Here is a 22,146-nt window from a genome sequence, read left to right as displayed (position 1 = left end):
ATGAATGTTTATTATATTGAATGAAATGTATTTATTTGAGTGATTCCCGATTAAATATGCAAATTTGAATATTTGGAATCCGATAATTTTCCTAATTGGCGAATTTATAATAAGCAGAATATTTATTATTTTCTGCATCTACCTGCTGAAATCCAAGGTTTGGCAACTTTTGCTCTCCAAGTGTTATCAGTTGTTTCACGTCGTTTGGCTCGCTTGAAGTTTGTTTTCAGAATTTCTGATATATTTAGGTATTTATTTCAATGTATTTTGAGTTAATACGAAACGTTGATTCACAATGGGACATAAAAAGTGCTCTCGAAATATCGTATCACTGAGATGTTTTCATTTCCGCGCTTTATGTCAAATTTGATAGTTCATGATGGAGACAAAATTTGCCAACTGAAAATGACATATGCTCCTTCTATCTATGTTTATTACTCTGAGGTCAACACCCTGAATCTCAACTATGTCAATTTTACGGTCTTGATCTTGAATTTTCTATGGTTCTAATTTAGCAATCAAGATGAAATTCTGCACTAATATTCAAACTGTCTTCCTATATCCAAATGCAAATTTTCATCTCGATTTACTATGCAGTCTTGAAATAAATAGTTTAAGAATTGTAAATTTTGCAAATTCAATTCAGAACAATTATTCGAAGAGAATAGCAACTTATTTTCGTAGCAAATTTCAAGTACCATGTTTTTACATTTCGAAAGAAATCAAATAATGTGATATGGTCATAATATTGAAAATAAATTGATCTGAATCTTGCGATAAATCTAGCAATGTGTGTTTCCCTTAGGCCCCAATTTCTAAGCCCGCCTCTTTTCCAGAAATCGATAGAAAACGAGAAACCACCATATGCAGGCAGCTCCTGTGAACTCTGCGATCGCTTATGCACTTATGGGCTGTTCATGCATAAAAGCCGATTGCAGCTCTTTCGAAGCAAGGATTCTATTTGCAAAATCTGACGAAATATTTACTAATGGAACGTTTTTTCCATTTACCTGATCGATATATCCGCAAACACCGTCAATTCATGAATATAGCCCTATTCAAAAATACCTCGCATTGGGGGGACTTGAAGTATATGTACATAAATATATTCCATTTGAAATTCAAGTTTGGACAAATACTCTTGATGTACCAACATCGTATGAACAAAATACAAGAAAAAATTCCTAAACGCCTTAATTTAGTAATATTGCAAATACACAAACCATGCAAAACACACAATAGTTTATTATGAGTGATTCTTATAATTATATTGGTGACTTGTCAAATTTTGTTCATTTCAAAAACACAAAATTCGCAGGTATTTCTCCATTTATTTTTGTAGTGCCATGATCACCTTGAAATTTCGCAATGAGCTTTAAATCTTTAATTTATATAAATACCACCCAAATTGTCAACTTCGTCGTTTTTGTGGTCTTCTCGAATTCTTACGCAGAATAATTTCTGCACAAAGCTTCGAATAGTTATTCTTCATGTGCAAAAAAAATCTCAAAGCGAACGAATATGTTTTTAGGGAAATATTCAGTATCTATTTTCTAATATTTTTCTTCAATTGTCTCTATTTCTTGTGATGTAATTTGCTTAGAATTTTACACGAAGCTCTATTTCTACTACATAACCGAGAAACCTCACAAACCCTATACGAATTTGGGGCAACCTGAAAAATGGCTTCCTCAGTAATGAAACTCTGAAAAATCTGTAGTATTTTCACATAAGTTGGCGCGTAAAGAATCAACCATTGTGTTCTATATTTTGAACCGATTCCAAAGCTGCATTTCCCAAAATAAAGACCATAAATTTCTGTAGTTGAACCTTATCAGTAGGCATTCAATTACAGACTCAGCACAGCCTGCACAGCTAGACGTCACTTATCTCTGAAAACGATTCCTGCGAAGAATGTCAACAATCCTGCATCACGCTCCAAAACTCCAAGCGATCGACTAAATTACCTCATAGAAGATATAGAAGTACACTCTCGGGCCGTTCGTGCAATTCTTATCGAGAAAAGTCGTCCAGCCGGCAAGTTGAACAGGTAAATGGTCTTATTCTCTATTTATAGCGCAAGATAATTTACTTTGTCCTCTGCCCGGAGAAATGGATGAATATTTTATAGAGACGAGGAAACGGACACACGGCAAACTGCTCGCGTCCATTGGCGCCTCAAGCCCGCTTCACACGTTTCACAAGGCGCGAAAAATCTTCAGATTTTAAACCATAGTTTAAAGTTAGTTTCCTGTCAGCATTTTCCTGGAAAAAAAATTTTGGATCTTGGAGGATTCGAACCCAAGTCTACTGGCTATAAACAATAGTACCTACCATACCATAAATCGAGAGAATCAATTCATTTGTTTTAGCGATAGCATGGCGTCAGAGATCGAACGAGAATGATTAAACAAATTTTGAGATTTTATTCCTAATGATTCACTGTATACTGGAATATTAGTTCATTCAAATTCTTGATAAGAAAATATTTTATTCAAATAATGATAATTACAAGTATAGCTGGCGAAAATTATATAAAACAAAACTAAACCGATTATCATTGCGAATGGAAAAAATAAACAAAATCAGAAGCAGGGATTCAAGGCTTGGCTTGGGCTTGATTTCAAGTCAAGCTCAAGTCAAGTAGTAGTTTTTCAATCTCACGTCAAGTCAGGTATTTATTTATCAAGTACTTGTATCATATCGAGCCACTCGATTTTGAGCAGTTTTATTGTGTAGTGTCACATCAATAAGAACTGATGAAATGAAGAGGAACCTTGCAAATCACTTATTGTATAAAAGAAACGAAAATATCAACCTTTTTGAAATAGAAACATGAATTAAGTCACTATAAATCATAACAAAATGAAAAATAATAAAAAATAAGGTTTCTCAATATTGAGAAACCTCCAGGCTTTGATTGATTTCATAATTTTCCATCCAGGATCTTAGACACATGAGGCATCTTATAGATTTGTCGCCTGACCTATTGCGGGTTTTTGTAACTGTAAGAGCAGCTCTGGAAAATTTCAACAGGAACTGTAGATGCTGGCGTTGATAAAAAATCCATGGCCATTTTGGCCAAGTTTGGAAAGATATTTCTGAAACTACCGAAATCTACTAATAGATTTCATAGAAATGTGATAATACTACTAATAAAGTCACTATGGCGAATGCTTCAGTCTCTCGGCGCTAGAGGAATCTCCTTATTGAGTCTAAGCGCGCACGAGATTGCAGAAATATATTCCGTGCGACGCGTGCATATCAAGCTCAAGTAATATCAAGTAGCTTGATATTCAAGTCAAGTCAAGCAATGAATAGCTAAAATCAAGTCAAGTCAAGCTCAAGTATCTAGGTAATTTTTCACGAGCTTGATTTTCAAGTCAAGTAGATGGTTAAAATATCAAGCTTCTTGGCTTGATGAATCCCTAATTCTGAGGCCCTTCCTCAACAAATTGCTTTCGAATTTTCCACTAACTATTAGGACTGTATCGTCAGCATAGTCTACATAATCAAGCTTCTAGGCTTGATGAATCCCTTATCAGAAGCAGTACATGAGCAACATAGCGAAGGGGTGACAACACAAACTTCAGAAACTGCCTGGTTTTATGTGCATTTTCAAGGTACATAGAGAGTTTTCCAATAAGAGGTTTTATTTTGAATAGCCCACTATCTGGAAGTTTGTGGTTGTAGTAATTGAAAATACAATAAAAGCTATGGAAGGGTTTGAAAGAAGATATTGTTCAAACTTAATCTGTATTATTAATTTTGTTAATCAGAAATGACAACGCTAGTCAAGGCAACGTTGTAATAGTAATTAGAGTATTGAGCACTACGTGCAGCTCAATATTCTTAATTACATAACCTTTTAATTCAATTAGTAACCCCCTTAGTTCCTGAAAAATTCACCAAACGGCGTTAAACACAATTAAACATTCCAATGTGGTTACTTGATCCTCCAGTGTGAAGGGGGCCTTACGGCTTGTTCCTTAGATAATCTCGATTCGATGTTGCTTTCTCCCCAGCGCTCCCTTGTTAGATATGGACGACGCAGTTTTTTTTTATTAGAAACGTAAGGCTCACGAACCTAGGCAGGAATTTACGAGGAAGCTGGGGGACCATTGCGGCCAACAAACGGTTGGCGTGTATTGAAAGATAATGGCGATGGTATTGCCTTCGAGGAATCATTAATGTTCCAGAAGGTTCTTACAAAAAGTGGAATAACATGAGAACAGAATATTTTCCACTGGGATTTGAATCAGGCAATATTAATATGAATATGTATATCTGGGACGTTTGGAAGTATTGGTGTGTCCATAAAGTAATAATAATAAAGATAGATAGAGGGAATATACGAAATTTTTATGTCCCCAACATGGTTAGATTAGGTTGTCGGATTGGGATATATTTTCGAATCCACAATTTTACTATATCGTTATGAATGTATATTATATTGGATGAAATATATTTATTTGAGTGATTCCCGATTAAATATGCTAATTTGAATATTTGGAATCCGATATTTTTCCTATTTGTCGAATTTATAATAAGCAGAATATTTATTATTTTCTGTAACTACCTGCTGAAATCCAAGGTTTAGCAACTTTTGCTCTCCTAGTGTCATCGGTGGTTTCACGTTGATTGGCGCGCTTGAAGTTTGTTCTCTGAATTACTGAATACTGAAATATTTAGGTATTAATTTCAATATGTAATGAGTTGATATGAAACGTTGATTCACTATGGGACATAAGAAGTGCGTTCTTTGTGGAGAAACTCGCGAATTGAGTGAAATATCGTATCACTGATATGTTTTCATTTCCGCGCTTCATGTCAATTTTGATAGTTCATGTTGGGGACAAAATTTGCGTAATGAAAAAGACATATGCTCCCTCTATCTATGTTTATTATTCTGAGGGCGTGTCAAATGTCCAATTAATTGATTGAAATATTCCTTATACATCAGTCTTTATTATTGAAAATGATTTTGTACGAGAAATTAGCTACTTGTTGTTGTTTAAGAAATGATTCAGTGGATTTATCTCATCACGTGTTAAGAGTGTTAAGACTACATATCCACTGGTTCCCATATGTCATAACGAATGTGTCCTTTTGACAGCCAAAATGGCACATAATTCAGATCTTACACCTTTAATGGTACACTCTGAGCTCAGTCATTTATTCATATATTTAACGCATGGGAAATTTTCCACTTATGCAACATTATATGTGGAAAAGGATACTGGAAGTAATTCTATACGAAGTTACGAACAACAAATAGTTGTGGTTAGTGATATTTAAACTGAATTCCTATTTCAGCTTTTGGAATTCAATGTTGAACGAATATGAGTTTACAGATATGGAGAAGAAATCAAACATATAGAAAGGGCAAATAACCGAACGATAGTTGGAACTATTGTAATATTCCTAACTTCTACTGATCATTCGATCGTTTTGGTAGGTAACACCGCAAAATATTTTTGTTCCTTGTCATCTGGGAAAATTTTGGGTGATCACGAGAATGTCATGTGGTGGTTTTCCCTCTTAAGGCTATTTATTGGATGGTTGAATATTTTCGGATATTAAAAACTGTACCTGTAGTTCTGGAGGTCCACCTTCGTCTCTTATGAGCAGAAGATAGCTCTGATTGTCCACAAGTATCTCCTTCTTGAACCTCCCCCCTTCAGGAGACTCCTCTTGCATGTACGAACCGGTAAGGTAACGATGAACCAGCGCGGACTTGCCCGAAGATAACGAACCAACAATACCGAGACGCAGATCCGGAACAGCCCTTGACAAGGTCCATTCCTGGCTATTTACAAAGGAATCTGAAAAAAAAAAAGAATGTTTTAGTGGTGAGTCATTGGACGCTTCATTAGAAATGTTGAACAAAATATGTAATTTTTCCAATTACTGCGATACAATTCATTTCGGAACATCTATGGTGGGTCTCATGAAACTTTTATCTTGGTGATTTGCTCGATTCTCAGAGTAATAAAAAATTTCAAGAATATTTCATTATCAAAGTTGATTTGCATTGAAAATTTATCTCAGAGTAATAAACATAGATAAAGAGAGCATGTCATTTTCAGTAAGCAAATTTTGTCCCCAACATGAACTATCAAACTTGACATGAAGCGCGCGGAAATGAAAACATATCAATGATACGATATTTCACTCAATTCGCGAGTTTCCCCACAAAAAACGCACTACTTATGCCCCATAGTGAATTAACGTTTTATATAAACTCAAAATATATTGAAATAATTACCTGAATATATCAGAAATTCAGAAAACAAACTTCAAGCGCGCCAAACGACGCGAAACAACCGATGACTCTAGGAGAGCAAAAGTTGCCAAACCTCGGATTTCAGCAGGTAGATACAAAAAAAAATAAATATTTTGCTTATTGTAAATTCGACAATTAGGAAAAATATCGGATTCAAAATATTCAAATTTGCATTTTAAATCGGGAATCACCCAAATAAATATATTTCATCCAATATAACATACATTCATAACGATATAGTAAAATTGTGGATTTGAAAATATATCACAATCCTACAACGTCATCTAACCATGTTAGAGAGATGTAAAAATTGCGTATACTCCCTCTATCTATGTTTATTGCTCTATAGATCGATCATATCATTTCTGTGCTAAATTTCGAGTCATTTTTGACACTTCCATAGATTTAAAACTGCAATCAACGAGTTGATACGTTAATCAAAGTTTTATGGAAACCATTGCTAGTGGCGATCAAAAATATCGATAAATAATGTGTGCTTTACTGCCAATATTATGCCGTCGTAATTGAAAAATTTGGCAATGCCTACAATAATCCTGTTTCTAATTTTGTAGCTTCAATCCTATATAAAATCACTCGTAGCGTGGGGTCTATTGTTTCACACTGAAGCCTGTAATTTACTGAAAAGTTTTAATTACATGGTAACATTAGCAGAAAATAATGATTAGCGAGGTCAATCATGCCATTTATCATATCAGAAAGTTTCCTTCCTAGTGGAGAAATCGTTGGATATAATCTGATCAACATTGAACTTTGTAATTCCTGATCATTTTTTCCTGAGATAACCACACCTCACACAATTAGCAGGTTGAAACTCATACTCGAAATATGGAAAGAATTTTTCTGAATTGGACGTACACAAGAGAATATACGGTTTTTCAATGTCAATTTTTTTTCATCTACAAATGAGAATGAATGATAACATTGGAAACAAGGTTGAAATATTTCTGACGTGAAATTGAATTTTTTTATTTTTATATTTCATATATGAACATATCCTGATAATTTCCTCTAAGAGAGTAAACTTTACTAGAACTTTCTTGTATCTCAATATTTTCAATTTTAAGGGAAAAAAAGGTTTTGGCACTGGCCAGGCCCAGGATATTTTGATTGATGTGGTATCCACTGATATATTCATCTCCAATTCTCATTCGATGCGTATAAAATTAATAAAAACGCCGTTGGCCTTTCTCTTGAAATTATCATATTGAGAGTGAAATGATGAAAGTGAAAAGGGAGTCCCAGATAAAGTTTTTTCGCACGATATGATAATTCATTTTAATAATTCATCGTAATATATATTTTCATCGACAGGATATCCGCACAATGAATATCATTCATAACAAACGATGAGAATTATGAATAACTTTAGGTTTTATTGGAAATTGAATTTGAAAAATTTTCTCATTTTCACTATTGCACAATACATAATAAGAATTAGTTACATATTTACATTTATGATGAGAAATAGGAAGCTCACGTAGAAATTCTACATTCTATTGAAAATTTATTTGAAAGATACTATACATTGATGGATTTGCTTGTGATATAGGTAAAGAAAAAAAATTTACCCAGAGAGCAAATATGAATTATTTGTTGAGCATTTGTTTTCCTAGCATATCGTTCTATCATTTTGTCAAAATTTCCGTTTTTTTCGAATTTTGAGCCAAGAATGATCTCAAACGATATGGTTCGACTGACTATAGCGAATCAGTCCTCAAATTCGATTCTGTCCGTCCGGATCGATAACTTTCGAAGGACCTACAAACTTGACATTTGTAAAATAGCTTCAGATCTTAATGCTTAAGTTCTTTAATTGAAAGTGCCTTCTTTCCTCATTTTCTATATTATATCGACTGAATGGAATTCAAGATATGAAATTATTCGGAATATTCAATATTCTTGATTTCGCAGGATGAAAACAAAATTTAGATGAATTTGAAATAATAAGGGAAGTATCGTTCATTTCTGAATAACTCAGCTTTCATCTTTACGAATAAAATTCAAGATAACCTAATTCGAGATAAACCTAATTCAGAGATCAGCTTCAATGAATGTCCTACTTCAACCAGACGAATATTATTACCAGGAAGAACAAAACCAAGGACATCTGCTCCATATTCTCCACACATCTCATTCGGCCCTCCAATTCTTTTATGCAGTTCATTTCGAGAAAGGCCAGTAAATTTTAGAATTCACAGGAGCGAGACCCATAACAAAGGTGACCCTAAGTTTCTCACTTATTGCTCTACTTCCATCCTCATTTGTTCTTTCGTCGCCTTCTTTTCAAGTTTGCGACATATTTCACCGGTTGTGCAGGCTTTGTGGGCTGTAGTGTCATCCTATTCTTTACTGCGACCAAGTTTTGGCAGAACCGTTAAGTTCTGAGGATGACGGCAGTTTTCTTCTACGAGTTTGGGGGACTCATTCAAGAAACTTTACGACCTTATGAACGGTGCTGTCAATGGAGATCCTACATTTGATGGGATGATAATAGATGAAGATAAGGGGCTCTCTGATCGATGAAAATTAATACGAACTTGAGAAAAGGTGAAGGGAGTGAACAATTGAACTATTAAAAGGGTGATTTTGTTATTGGAACCTATAATCTCGCTTCGCAGTTCTTTTGGAATGACATTTTTTTTATTTGAACCTTTGAAAAACGGAAAAACCAAAACTGTATAGCTATATGTGATCTGATTTACCATGACTTCATTGTTGCCGGTTATCCAGACGATGACAAGATCTAACTGAAATTTAGCATGAATGTTCGAACTTTGCTTGCATAAACAATCTGAATTTCAATTTGGTCGGATCTGTTATTTTATACATATTGAGTAATTTTGTTCGATATTATATGGTTGCTCGCAATTTCTAGATAATCAAGATTAAATTTCACTTGGAATTGTTATCATACATCATCGTGCAAAATTTCCCTTCGATGGTATCTTTTATCACTGGAAGTTAGTTTTTTTGTTCAAATTCTAGTTAATTTTTTTCTTCTTCTGCTTATCCATACGAAATTTTACACGATGCTCAAAATTATTATTCTAAAAAATATGTACACGAATCGGATTTACCGTCTCGGAAATATTGTGTATCTTTTAGAATATTTTTTTAATATTGTATGATTCTGATTAATTAAAGACTGCAACAACTTTTAATTGATTGAAAACAATAAATTTTCAATGCAAATCAACTTTGAAATATTTTGAAAAAATTCTGAATAATTGAAATGTGCATTATAAACATTCTGAAGAAATATGCGGAAGTTTAAAATACTGTAACAGTTATTGTCTGAGGAAGCATTACTTCCCTCGTTACTTCCTAATCATAATGGTCACCTGTTGCCTACTCAAGTTACGTTTATAATGTACACCTGCTATAAATATTCCTTACTATAATGCTATGGGCAGTTTTGACCCATAAAAGTGAAAACGAAGTGCAGTTCAAGAATGCTAGATAATTATTAACGATTTTGTTATTAATTACGTAGATAAACGATCTACTCACGGTACAAGGTGTTCCAACAGATATTTCCATATTTTATTTGAAAATATGTAATGAGAGAGCATATTACTATGTCAAAAAGTACCGGGAATTGGTCAATGAAATCCATTATAACAGGCCAATGGAAAAGTCCCCGGTCTACCATAGTAAAACACATTTTTTTGGCAAAATTAGATTTAATTATTCAACATAGTTACCTTCGAGGGCGATACAGCGATTACAGCGATCTTCCAACTTTTCGATTCTATTTTTGTAGTACGATTTTTCTTTCGTTCAAAATAGGCCTCAGTTTCGGCGATTTTTTCTTCATTGGCGCTAAATTTCTTTCCAGCGAGCATTCTTTTGAAGTCTGAGAACAGAAAAAAGTCGGTGGGGGCCAGATCTGGCAAATACGGTGGATGCAGAAGTAATTCGAAGCCCAATTCATGCAATTTTGCCATTGTTTCCATTCATTTGTGACACGGCGCATTGTCTTGATGAAACAGCACCTTTTTTTCTTCAAATGGCAATATTTTATTAGCACATGAAATCCTTTTTTTTTCAAATAAGAAAAGTAGCTATACTGACAACGCAATATCTCACGAACTAATGGTCGGACTGCTGTCAAATTTTGACACGTATCGTTTAAGATTGGTACTAACTAAAAATCATATGGATTTAATACTAGCACCGCCAACTGCTCATCAGAACGGGGACTTTTCAATTGGCTTAATATGTGTTATAGTCTGAACTTTTTCATTCTTCGAAGTGGGCCGCTTCTGAAATAAAATTTGTAATTATAATAATTACTATTTGAACTCGGTAAAATAAATCTATCGTAGTCCTGTCAGGAAAATTCGATGGATTTGTCTGCATTTTACGAATATTTCCAAACGATAAGGTTATACGAATTCATGTTGCACATTTCCTGGATTACGACGTAGGTACCAAAAAAAAATTCACGAAATCTTTCCTATTCAGAAGCAAAACCTATGAAATTAGTGGCTAAACAAACTGTAGCAATACATCTCAAACGTCAAAATTACACAATCCCTCATTTCCTACATAATACATGTCATTTTTCCATCTTGAAACATCTCAACCATTAAATCAAGTGAACCTTCAGAATGGATCTTTTTTTTTGTATCGGTAATATCTACAACCACCCCCGTCTAAAATCTCCGATCGGACAGATGTTTTATTGGCACAAGCCTTGCAAGAACCATCGGACCAAAAAACAAATATACAGGGACGGGTGGACCATCTTACCTGAGATTTGTTTGGTTCTCGCTTCTTACATCTGCTCGAGGGGCAGCCTAGAAAGGCATGTTGCCTCTTGTATTCGGTGACAGTTGATTAGCTTTGGGGCGGTGACGAGATACCAATTAGAGTATTGTAATTTATAAGCTCAAGTTTAGTTTCCGGCCCATTTGGGTAACAGACACTTATTAATATTATTAATAATGTTAATGTGTGGTTGTTTGGAGGCAGCCTTTTATTATTCTTGAATAAAGACACTAATAGTAGCTAATTTGAACGGTTCTGGTGATTTTTTTTTTTTAGCGAAAGGTGTTTGTCTATGAAATTTGGCCGTTTTGGTTGATTGTTGTTAATTATGTTCGTTCCAGAAAGAATTTTTAATTGTGTTTACAGGTACCGAAAATTTCTTTCACATTTCTAGATGAAAAGGATTATTCAGATGAAAAAAAAGGATTATTCAAATGAAAAAATGTGTTTTTCGGTGAAGAACATTTTTTAGGGAAAAACTAATTAGTTTATGGAAAAAGTATTATACAGGTATATGTATATTGTTTAAGCAAGAGAAGTAGAAATGATTTCAAGAGAATTCTAGTGATTTTTAGGGAAAAGTACATATGCTTGAAACAATAATGGAAAGAAACACTCATTATGAAGAAAAAATTATATTTTAGGGGAAAATAGGTATATATGCAGTATGCACATTCATAGTTTCAAAGAATAAAATATTGAAGGAAAAATACACGTTTAAGGGAAATAAATGAATTCATTGTTTTTCAGGGAAAAAGGACGTATTTTCGGTGAAAAAATATATTTTCTAGGGAAAAGATGACCTATTGCTCTAATTTCACAGTGATGAAATTTAGAATATTTTATTGATAGTATGTACTCTTCAAGTTCAAAGACAGCGGGTTAATATTCATTATTCTTCCTAGTGTTGTAATTTCTTTTTGTTGGGAAAGTCGATTGGAAATTGTTTTTGCCCAAGAAAATAAATTAGATACATACTGATTATAGTTGACTATTAATAGAAAATAGCATTTCATTAGCTAGATTATCATGAGACAAAAATTATATATAATTACAGAGAACACATACTTCTCAGGTAATGAACATAGTTTTTGCCATCTATTTTCAATAATCCAATCATGTGAAACGATCATAAAATCTAGAAATCTGATTTTTTGCTGTCGGTATAGATGCTTCATTCCTGCATCCCTTCTTTTGAAAGTATAGCTTATGGTCCATTAAAGCTTCACGTTCGATTGATTTGCAATATCTGCATTTAAAATAATGAGCAGAGGCTTGTTACTTTTAATTAGTAGTCCAACGATGGGAATACATTGACTCAGCATTTCTCGATTTGCCGCATCCATAATATTTTAAAATCGCGAATGAATTCAATACGTTTTGATTATCAAACAAAAATATTCGATAGATATTAGGTTACTTTCAATTGATAAGAGTGTTGAAACATTTAAAACATACACGATCAGCAGAACTATTATAAAAACCCGAAAAGATGAAATTGCAATTTCGAATGTGAACCAGTGAAAGTACTATGTTATTAATTTTAACAGCTTGTAGGATATTAACACCAATCAAGACTGAAAAATAATAATAGGTATTACTGTCATAATAGCGAACATTGTTTTCACTTTCAGTTTATTATTTCTAATTGCAAACGTATGATGTAATGATATTTAATGAAAACTTTTTCATGTGAGGGCCTGCAAATGGTTTTTGGTAGAATGAGGTTTTGTTTGATAGATGTAGTAATAATGAATCCTCATAATGACCACCTGGTATTGTTTTCTCAAGATCATATTTAGCAGCCACCATTTAGGATCATCAATTTTTTTCCACACTATCATTATCCAACATAATTATCTACTGAAAATGGAAATAGAGAAAATTATATCTTCATCTGCTATTGGTTCATTTGTTGGTGATAGATTTGATGTTTCATTTTGTGTTGTCATGCTTTTGGGGTTAAATCCATGTGTATATATTTTCTCAGTAATTCTAAGAATAGGGATGTAATTAAATTGTAATTTTGTAACTAAACTAACTTTTTAACAAATACTAACATTTCGACCTATGCAGGATTTCAAGGAAAAGAATAATAAAGACAGAACACAAATATTTTTAGTATACATAGTATGTGTACTGAAAATATTTCTGATTCGCATATACTCATAAATATATTAACAAACCTTAAGAATTCTGTATCATAGCATTCATAATTCTTGAGGGGGTTTCAACCTCTCTTGAATTTGCAAAAACAAGATGCCCCCTTCAAATAAAAAGATATATGTGTTTTCCGGAAAAAACTTAATAATAACTGGTTGGACTGTTATTTGAGATCTTGTCAATGTAATTTTATAGATCAAAAAGAAAATTAATGAGCCCCCTTGACTAGATTTTTTATTACATTTTTTTTGAGCCGAAATAAGGAATATGTCTTTCGTTGAAAGATTTAACATATCAAAAAATTCTTATGAGAACAGTATTACAAGTGGTTAATATTTGGATGTCAGAGTAGCAGCTCGAAAATTTTCCCAAAATTTTTTAAATTCGAAATGATTCAAACCTAAATTTACGTTACATGATCAATTGAACTAAATATCTCCTTTCAAGGGTCCACATACTACATTTCCCGATAACCCATTCCCGATTATGATCTCAAATCTGTACCCCCTGACTTTTCTATTAAGATTATATCAATAAATCACTCTGGCGCGAATAGAACTTCGAGTTTTGATATCAGCATTGCAGATAAACCCAATGTAACTAGGCGGTTCGAAGTCAACATTTCATCAGATTAGGATAATTTTTTGGCCGATTTCACGACTGCATCTGCCTGATAACAAAAAGTCATCAGATGGAATGGTAACCACGATAATAAGTTCCATAATGGGTACCCCACTGTAACATCACATAGAAGGCTATGTGTGCGTGGCTTGCTCTTATAATAATGAGCGTGGCAGATTAAAATCGTAAAGAGATTACGCTCAGTATGCAAACAGTTATTCAGGTATCAACAATCTGAAAAAAAAAACCTTGAATAGTTTGGTTTATGCACAGCGTGTTCCAGATAAACCGTTAATTCGGGATTAGTTGAGAGTTATTGGTGGGGTTTTTGAGAGGTGCATAAAGGGTAAAACGGTAGTTTTAGCACTCTGTAAACTTAACGTCAGCTTTTTTGCACCAGGTCAGAAAAAAATGTTTTGCAAAAATCTGAATATAACATTTTTTTGTATGCATACACAGGAATCTTCTTTGACATTGAGAGGGGTTTAACTACTTCTCTCTCTCCTCAGGGTTTTTGAGATCCCACCACTTTTCAGGATGAGTGAATCAATCTCAAACATTCCTCTGATTTACCGACCTCTTCTACCACATGTAAGAATTCAAAATAATAATAATAATTTTTTTTTTACGCATTTTCAGCCTTTCATAAGACTTTTTGAATAATTTCATTGAAAAAAAAAATGGTTGTTATATAATGCATATATTGATACTTCAATAAATAAATTCATCAAATTATTTTTTTCTTTCCCAAAAAATTTATGAATAAGGACTTTCCGCATTGACGAACATTTTAAAATGAATAAAAGTGAATGAAAACCTCATATAAATCTCTAGCGTAAAATGAAGATTACTAATTTTTGAACTGATCGCTATTAACGGTATTAAGCGGTATTAACCCCTTTTAATTTAATGATCTTTTATATCCTTGTACGACTGAAAAAGAATGCCTCGAAGTGAAAAAGAAAATTCGAGTTTTGAAAGGATAAAAAAGTCAGCCGGGGTGATATCAGGGAAGCATGGCGGACGTTATGATACTAGCTTTTGGTTGAAAATTCTTCAAAAGACATAGGATTGTGAGATGATTCATAGTTTTCTTTCCAAAAATGAGATATTTCTAATAAATTTTCGATTTGAAAGGCTACAAAATACAACATGACGTTAATGGATGTGTTCAGCGGAAAGAACAGTTGCAAAACTGATCCCTGAGCGCTCATAGATTCTTAAATCATCATCAGAGGGCAGTTTTTTGAACGGTTAGAAAATATCTAACATCTAAAATCACTGCTTTGACAGTTTCCAAAACGTGTTGAAGCACTTTTGATAAACTAAATGATAGATAACGCTTAACATCAAAACAGTTGTGGCGACTAAACGATTGAAATTAATATTCATTTCAAAAGGCTTCTCAAATGATCAATTCCCGGCAGTAAGTTGTTTTTTCCTTCTTATAAACGTTTCATCGCTGAATTCGTCCAAAACGTCTTGACTATATGTACCCACAGTGTTGCAAGATCTGATGAAAAGATCGGAAATCCAGGATGCACTCGAAGTTGGAGAAAGAAAGTGTATACAATATTTTCAGAACACCGATTACTAAATATAGTCCAACAATAGACGAATAGGCTCCAAGTCACCTTCAAAACACAAACATGAAAAAAAATCAAGGTCGCCTAATCTCGCGAACGAAACCGTCTTAGATAAACACGATTTATAGCCCCTTCCACGTGAAATATAGAGCGCTCTGAATTTCTCCTGTATACTCAAGGATTCTTTATCAAAATCGCATTTTCAACATCTCCCCATTCTCTTCGAATAACCGTGAAATATTATTTTGAGATAATCCCAACAACGTTTCGGTTCTGTTACTCTTTGTATACAAACGAACAGCGATGATACAGCGTAGAACGATGAAAGAAAAGGATGCGTGTTTTGTGTACAGAGGATTTCGATGCTGACGATTACAGATTAATTTTCTTTTGTGGTTGCAATACGGTTACGTCAGTGACATCTGCCAGGCGCGGGGTTCCGGAGTTGATCTAGTTTCTCAGCTGGTCTTCCGCTGAAGATACCTTACATATTGGAGTGAAACATAATAATAACATGCGATACCTATTCCTATTTTATATGGGTTAAGAGGTAGATGATAATAACGATAAATTCAAAAACTCGTGATGTTTTCGGGTTAACAGCAGGGTACTTATTTACTTTATCTCATACTGCTCTGAACGAAGTGAAATTTTCCAAACTCACTAATTTTTTGGTATAAATTAGCCAACTGAAAACAAAAAACTCTGATCGTCTTTCAAAAAAAAATCCTAAAAAAATAAACAAATGTTCACCAAGGTCACTTCACAAGTATCAAAAATCATTTCTAACCTAACCTAACCTATTATCTGTAAGGTTACGTTAGAAATTATTTTTGATGGTTGTTAATTGATCTTGGTGAATATTTGTTTTTTTTTTTTTGGAAATTTGGAATATTCAAGTATTTGGCAAGCACTCGCGATGTAACTAGTGAATATATCAATATCAAATATATTTGCCAAATTTTAGCTGAATATCCCAAGTACAGATGTTGTGACGAGAAATTTCAAAATTCAACAACATCTAATAAAATTTGAGGGGTGTTGAATTAATAAAAAATAAATGTAGTTATGTGAATGTTTTACCGAATGAAACTCCAAAAACTGTTTTCTGCCGAAAATAATTTCAAAATAGAGTTTGAAATGAAAAAATAATTTTATCTCATATTCAAAAAATATATTTTAATTATCACCCATTAGGATAAAACTTCCGAATTCCGATTTAATAATCTTTCAGCTATCTTCATATTCCAATATGTACATTATGTTGCCATCAATGAAATGATGAAGTTGAGTTTGACACTCGATGTACATTTTGGTCTTAAAACGAGCTATTTCTTATGATTTATGAGTCACACAAATGTCCAAGCTAGTCGACTTGTTGTAAATTTAGATGATAATTGCTATGTTCACTACTCATTTATGGCTTTCTTGAATCTAATTCTAATTGGCACACTGCAGGGAAGTACTGAATGTTTGACTGTGAGTTACACAAATTGAGCTGTTTTTTATGACCAACAAACCATTTATGTATCAAACTCAAATCAGTTGATTGGTCGATCAAAAATTCGTCTATGAATAGAATATAATAAGTGTCTGAAGGAATTATAGAACATTGAACTATATTCAACCCGTCCTTCTAATTCTAATTTGATTTCGTTTGAAATCTGATACTGATTGATAATAATCAATTTCTAGATAAATAAAAGAGTTTAATTTTAGAATAGCTTCATCAGTTTCGCTATATTTTGAAATCCCTCAGCATATTACGATCTCATGAGCTCTATGTTATAAATCTTCATGAATTAGCAATATTTAGTCTTACGAAATACTTAAATAATTTACTAAAAGTTAAATAAATTATTCACAGTTTTTACATGACCTGAGAATTATGTGCTAGAATGATGTGATCAGAACAACGAATTGAGTTTCTTCAAAACACAAAAACCAACAAAATATTTGAATCGATGGGATTCCTATTTACAGCAACAATTCCAAAACCTATTAGTAAATTTTTCCAACATAAAAAACATATAAGCTTCTCAAAATGAATTACGATTCAAACCGACTGTCTCATCGAACAATGCCAAAAAAATCCGAGGTTATGTGAATGCAACCATCAAGTATTACAATTTTTTGTATCTACTTAAAACGAGTTATTTCGTCAAGGTTTGTTGAATCTCTTCAGGAAGAACTAAATCCTGGTTTTTTATAGAATAAACGGAATCCAGAATCTACGAAATTCCGCCATAAATAACGTTTAAAAAGCAATCGATTCGAAACGATACAGAAAAAAAGGGCAATAAACCATTCCCTTGATCATCCACCGTGTATCCTATCATTATTCGAATATCCGTGGCTAATTGATTTCAGGAAGGGGATTCAACCCTAATTCCCCATTCTACTAGATGGTGTCCTATATCGATGTTTCATTTTGACGTTGTGAGATTATATTTCAGAATTTCGAAGGAGTGGCTCTGATGGTGTCAAACGAAGCGAATGAAAGGGTGAAATGAATCTACTATCGGAGCGTAATTTACTGAATTTGTTAATGACCTTCAGTGGCGACGTTAGGGGGGAGAGCAGGGGGGCAACCCCCTTTAATTTTTGCTGCCCCCTCCTGAAATATCTAATGAGCAAAACAATACAACATGAATTTAACGTGAACTAATAGATAGACCTGAAAATCTTAGCCCCCCTTAAAAAAAACCTGGTTTCTCTTTGGCCCCACCTATTCTTCAAAGCTATTCTGACCACCTTTAAAAAAATATTTTGGAAGAAAAAACAGTTAACAAGTATTCTGATATAGAAAGAAATCTCAGTGAAGGAAGGAATAGGAAATTGTGAAAATATGTAGAATATTACGAGCAAAATATCAATAAATTATTTCAAAAATTTTTATTATCATGATCATATTACTAATGTGTTCGATTAAAGTTCATTTTTGCTTACAAACCATAGATTTCGAACATCAATCAAATTATTAAATTGATAAGTTTCTCAAACCTCCAATCACTTCGAATATCTATTCTATCCAAAATTCTAGATTGCCCATATATCATCAATAGTATTCCATATATCCCCAAAGAATAAAAACAATAATAATTCACTATTGTCTGCAATTTTCTATGGGAGGATCAGCTGTGGATTTTTTTTATGGATATTAGTCCCCGTCATGAGGGTCTTTTTTGAAATTGCATGTTATAAGGGTATTGATATTGAATGTATGTCCAAACATTTATATGTAAAGCTCAAATGTTGAATACATATTGATTGTATGAAAGAAGTAGTTAATTCATTCGATTCCAAACCGGCATTTCAACATGCATAATATTATATATTCAGATTTGCTTTGATCGCAGGATCAATATAACATAATTAAATCACAAAAGTTAATATGAACTGACGTATAAATCCTACTTTTGGCATATTTTTTCTATGAAGAAAAACAAATGGTCAAAAATTATTTTTTATATTTCCGTTCAAATTTTGCAAAATACTTAACTTAACAAAATTGCTAAATTCGTGAAATTGGAAATATTTATTTGTATTTATGATGATATTAATTATTTTCGTCTCAAGGTCCTAGCGGTGATAGTTCTTTAGTTTTTTGAATGTTTCATTGAAATTTTGGATAATAGATAACAGCCCTGAAAATTAAGATTTACTGAGATTTATTCAGTCATAGTTCTATGGAATTTCGAATAAAAATTTCCTTAGATTTTTACGGTTTACGTTCGTTTTAAAATGTGTAGAATTCAAAAATTGAAGATTCTTCTCAAACCCTGAAGAGTTGATTAAATAATTGGTTGCTTTACTTCGTAACATAAATCCTCTTAACTCGAAAAGACAATTCATTTATGGGCAAGAAAATCAAGGCATCAAGTTTGAAAAAAATTTTTTCTTTAACTTAATGGCATACAATTATAATATTAAAATTGAATACACAATATCTTTGACCTCATATTACGTGCGTAATTTGTGAGTTATTTATTTTTTAATGTTTTGTTTGAATTTTTGAACGAAGGAAACATTTTTATTGAAAATTTTTTTTTTTGTTATTCATATTATAAAATAATGACTAACGTGGAACTTGCAATGATTCCAATACCATTTGTGAGTATCCAAAAAAAAAATTCAAAAAATAAATTCTCAGCGTATTTTCTCAAAATTCCCTCATTCAACTGGTGCTGTAGTAGATGTGACCTCTCCAGGATCCTTTCCAACAGATAAATACATACCTCAACATTCCCGTTCAACCCGATACCCGTTCCGTTTTACCTTTCACGGTTTGTGGACACGCATTTCAGTGCACCCTTCATTAAGCAACTACTTTCTGCGGCCGATAGTTGTACACCGTGGCGTATATTTATGCTATCCGTAACAAAATCGTAAAACTAACCGATAGCCACGTTTCCGTTGGAAATATTACGAGCTTCTCAACCTTGACAGCGTTCAGATTATGCAAATGATAGATCGCGTCAAAGATCGTTCGATGCAGATTTCACGCTGAATTTTTGCGCTATGATGTAGGTACCGTTATCTAGATACGTGCCCCCTTCACTATTTTTAAGATAGTATTAGTATTTGTAGACTGACTGGGATCTCGTGAAAAAACTGATCTGGAAGTGTGTGGCCCCCCTTAAGGAAGATGAGGTGAAATGCGGAAACAGCGAAAACTATTGAATATTTATAAAGGCAACAATAAATAACGAATCAGAAAAATTATGCATTCTGACGATATCGTTCAAGGAGTGTAAGAAGATTATGTACTTCTGAAAGTAGACTAAAACTTACATCATAAAATGCTGGATTTTTTTGAACTGCCACAAGATAAAATTTATGATGATAGTGGAAAGACTGATCCAATAAATTATAAGATTTGAGCTAACATCAACGGAACTACCGCAATATGATACCTTTATTGGAAATTTTGTCAAAATATTACAAAAATTCCTACTTAATAACACAATTAACATCAGAATTCAAGCACTATTATTAATATCCGAGAATTAGTGGCCAGTAATTTACCACCGTATTCAAGGATAAAAATTGGAGAATCTTTTTTTTTCGATTAATATTAAAATGACATCAACCTCAATTAATTTTTTTCGAAGAAATCTACATAAAAACTAATCCATACTTCTCCATAATTGAAAACCATCAAAAATCATTCCTAATCTACCGTAACCTAACCTATTATCTGTGGGGTTAGGTTAGGAATTATTTTTGATGGTGAATTATTAGGTCTTCTGCCGTTCTGCAATAGATGGCTGTAGCGGTAAGTGGTAGTCAAAATAAATAGATCGTAGATGTCATTCAATAAGTTTAGGTATTTGTAAACATAACGTCATCGAAATATTAGTCGATTTGTGTCTGCATCATGAATTTATTCTCGATTAAACATGTCAGCTTACGAGCCAAATTCTCGTTATTTGCGGAAGGTTTTAATTTTCTTCTTCAATATGAAGAAATCTGCGGCCGAGACTCATCGAATGTTCTCAAATACCTATGATGAGGCCGCTACAAGTGAAAGAACATGCCGAGAGTGATTTTAACGCTTCAAGAACGGTGATTTTGTCGTAGAAGGCCAGCATATCGGTGGAAGAGAGAAGGTATTCGAATATATAGAACTGGAGATATTACTTGAGCAAGACTCGTGTCAAACGCAACAAGAATTGGCAGGATTATTGGGAGTGACGCAACAAATCATTTTCAAACACCTGAAAATCATGGGAATGATTCAGAAACAAGGAAATTGGGTGCCGTACGAGTTGATGCCTCTCTTTTCTTCTTAATCTATGTTTTTATGAAATTTCCACGATTTTCTTCGAATAAAATAAGTTATTGAAATACTATCAATGAAAACCATCAAAAATCATTGTAGAATGCTCATTCTCATTGAAAAAGTGAAAAATAAGAAGGGTGGTTTTGTAATCATTTACCGACATGTCCACTAAATGCCATTTCTTCAATTTTCAACAATTAAAAAAAAATAAATACAATATTTCATCTCATCTTCAGGAGCATGTAATTTTTTGAAGAACACCCTGTATATCATTTACCCGATAAGGAATAACAAACCAACAAACAGTATTGCGGAACATACGACCCAAATAACGTACAATAGTTCCTGCTAAGTTCAATATAAATAATCGTCCACCTCGCTTAAAAAAATTGTCAGGTATGCACAAAAATAAATTACTCCTTTCGAATTCAACGCACCGTCAAATTCCGCCTCAAAACGGTACAATCACGACCTCCTCTATCGCCGGTGTTATCAAAAACAAAAGTCGAATGTAGATTGTAGAGGAACCACGTTCTTGAACGGATGCGGAGATGTAATCATCATTAGTTTGATATTCGAGTCAGTCCTTCCAGGCTACGAAATTGAGCGAATATAAAGAATGGCCAATTAGATGCCCGATGGACGCCTGGCGTCATCGCAGAATAGGAATGGACGCAATTATATTAATCGAGATAGCGCGCGAGAAATTCGCCTGTTTCACTTTCACCCGAGCGAGAGATGCTTAGACGGATTTTTCTGAAAGTCTGCATAAAAAAAATTGTGGAGTTGATCTTGTCCGTAGAAGGAACTGGTTGTAGTATCGCTTGGAATTCTACGTCTTCATTATTGCCTATTGGAGTCGTGGAAATCGTCTTTTTGTGATGAGCGGTTAGCACCATAGTGATAGCGTT

At 33.4% G+C, this 22,146-nt stretch overlaps 1 protein-coding gene across 1 annotated transcript in view; it reads right to left on the bottom strand.

Moving 5' to 3' along the window:
- LOC123676204 (centaurin-gamma-1A) overlaps window positions 1-22,146 on the bottom strand; it is a 53,391-nt gene that overhangs the window by 24,355 nt on the left and 6,890 nt on the right. The window contains exon 2 of the mRNA XM_045611954.1: window positions 5,593-5,825. Within this exon, the coding sequence (XP_045467910.1) occupies window positions 5,593-5,825 (233 nt within the window). The remainder of the gene's footprint in view (window positions 1-5,592; window positions 5,826-22,146) is intronic.

This window comes from Harmonia axyridis, chromosome 3 (assembly GCF_914767665.1).
Source record: "Harmonia axyridis chromosome 3, icHarAxyr1.1, whole genome shotgun sequence".
NCBI classification, from domain to species: domain Eukaryota; kingdom Metazoa; phylum Arthropoda; class Insecta; order Coleoptera; family Coccinellidae; genus Harmonia; species Harmonia axyridis.
The sequence above is the reverse complement of the archived record's forward strand: the minus strand, read 5'-3'. Positions and strand labels throughout refer to the sequence as shown.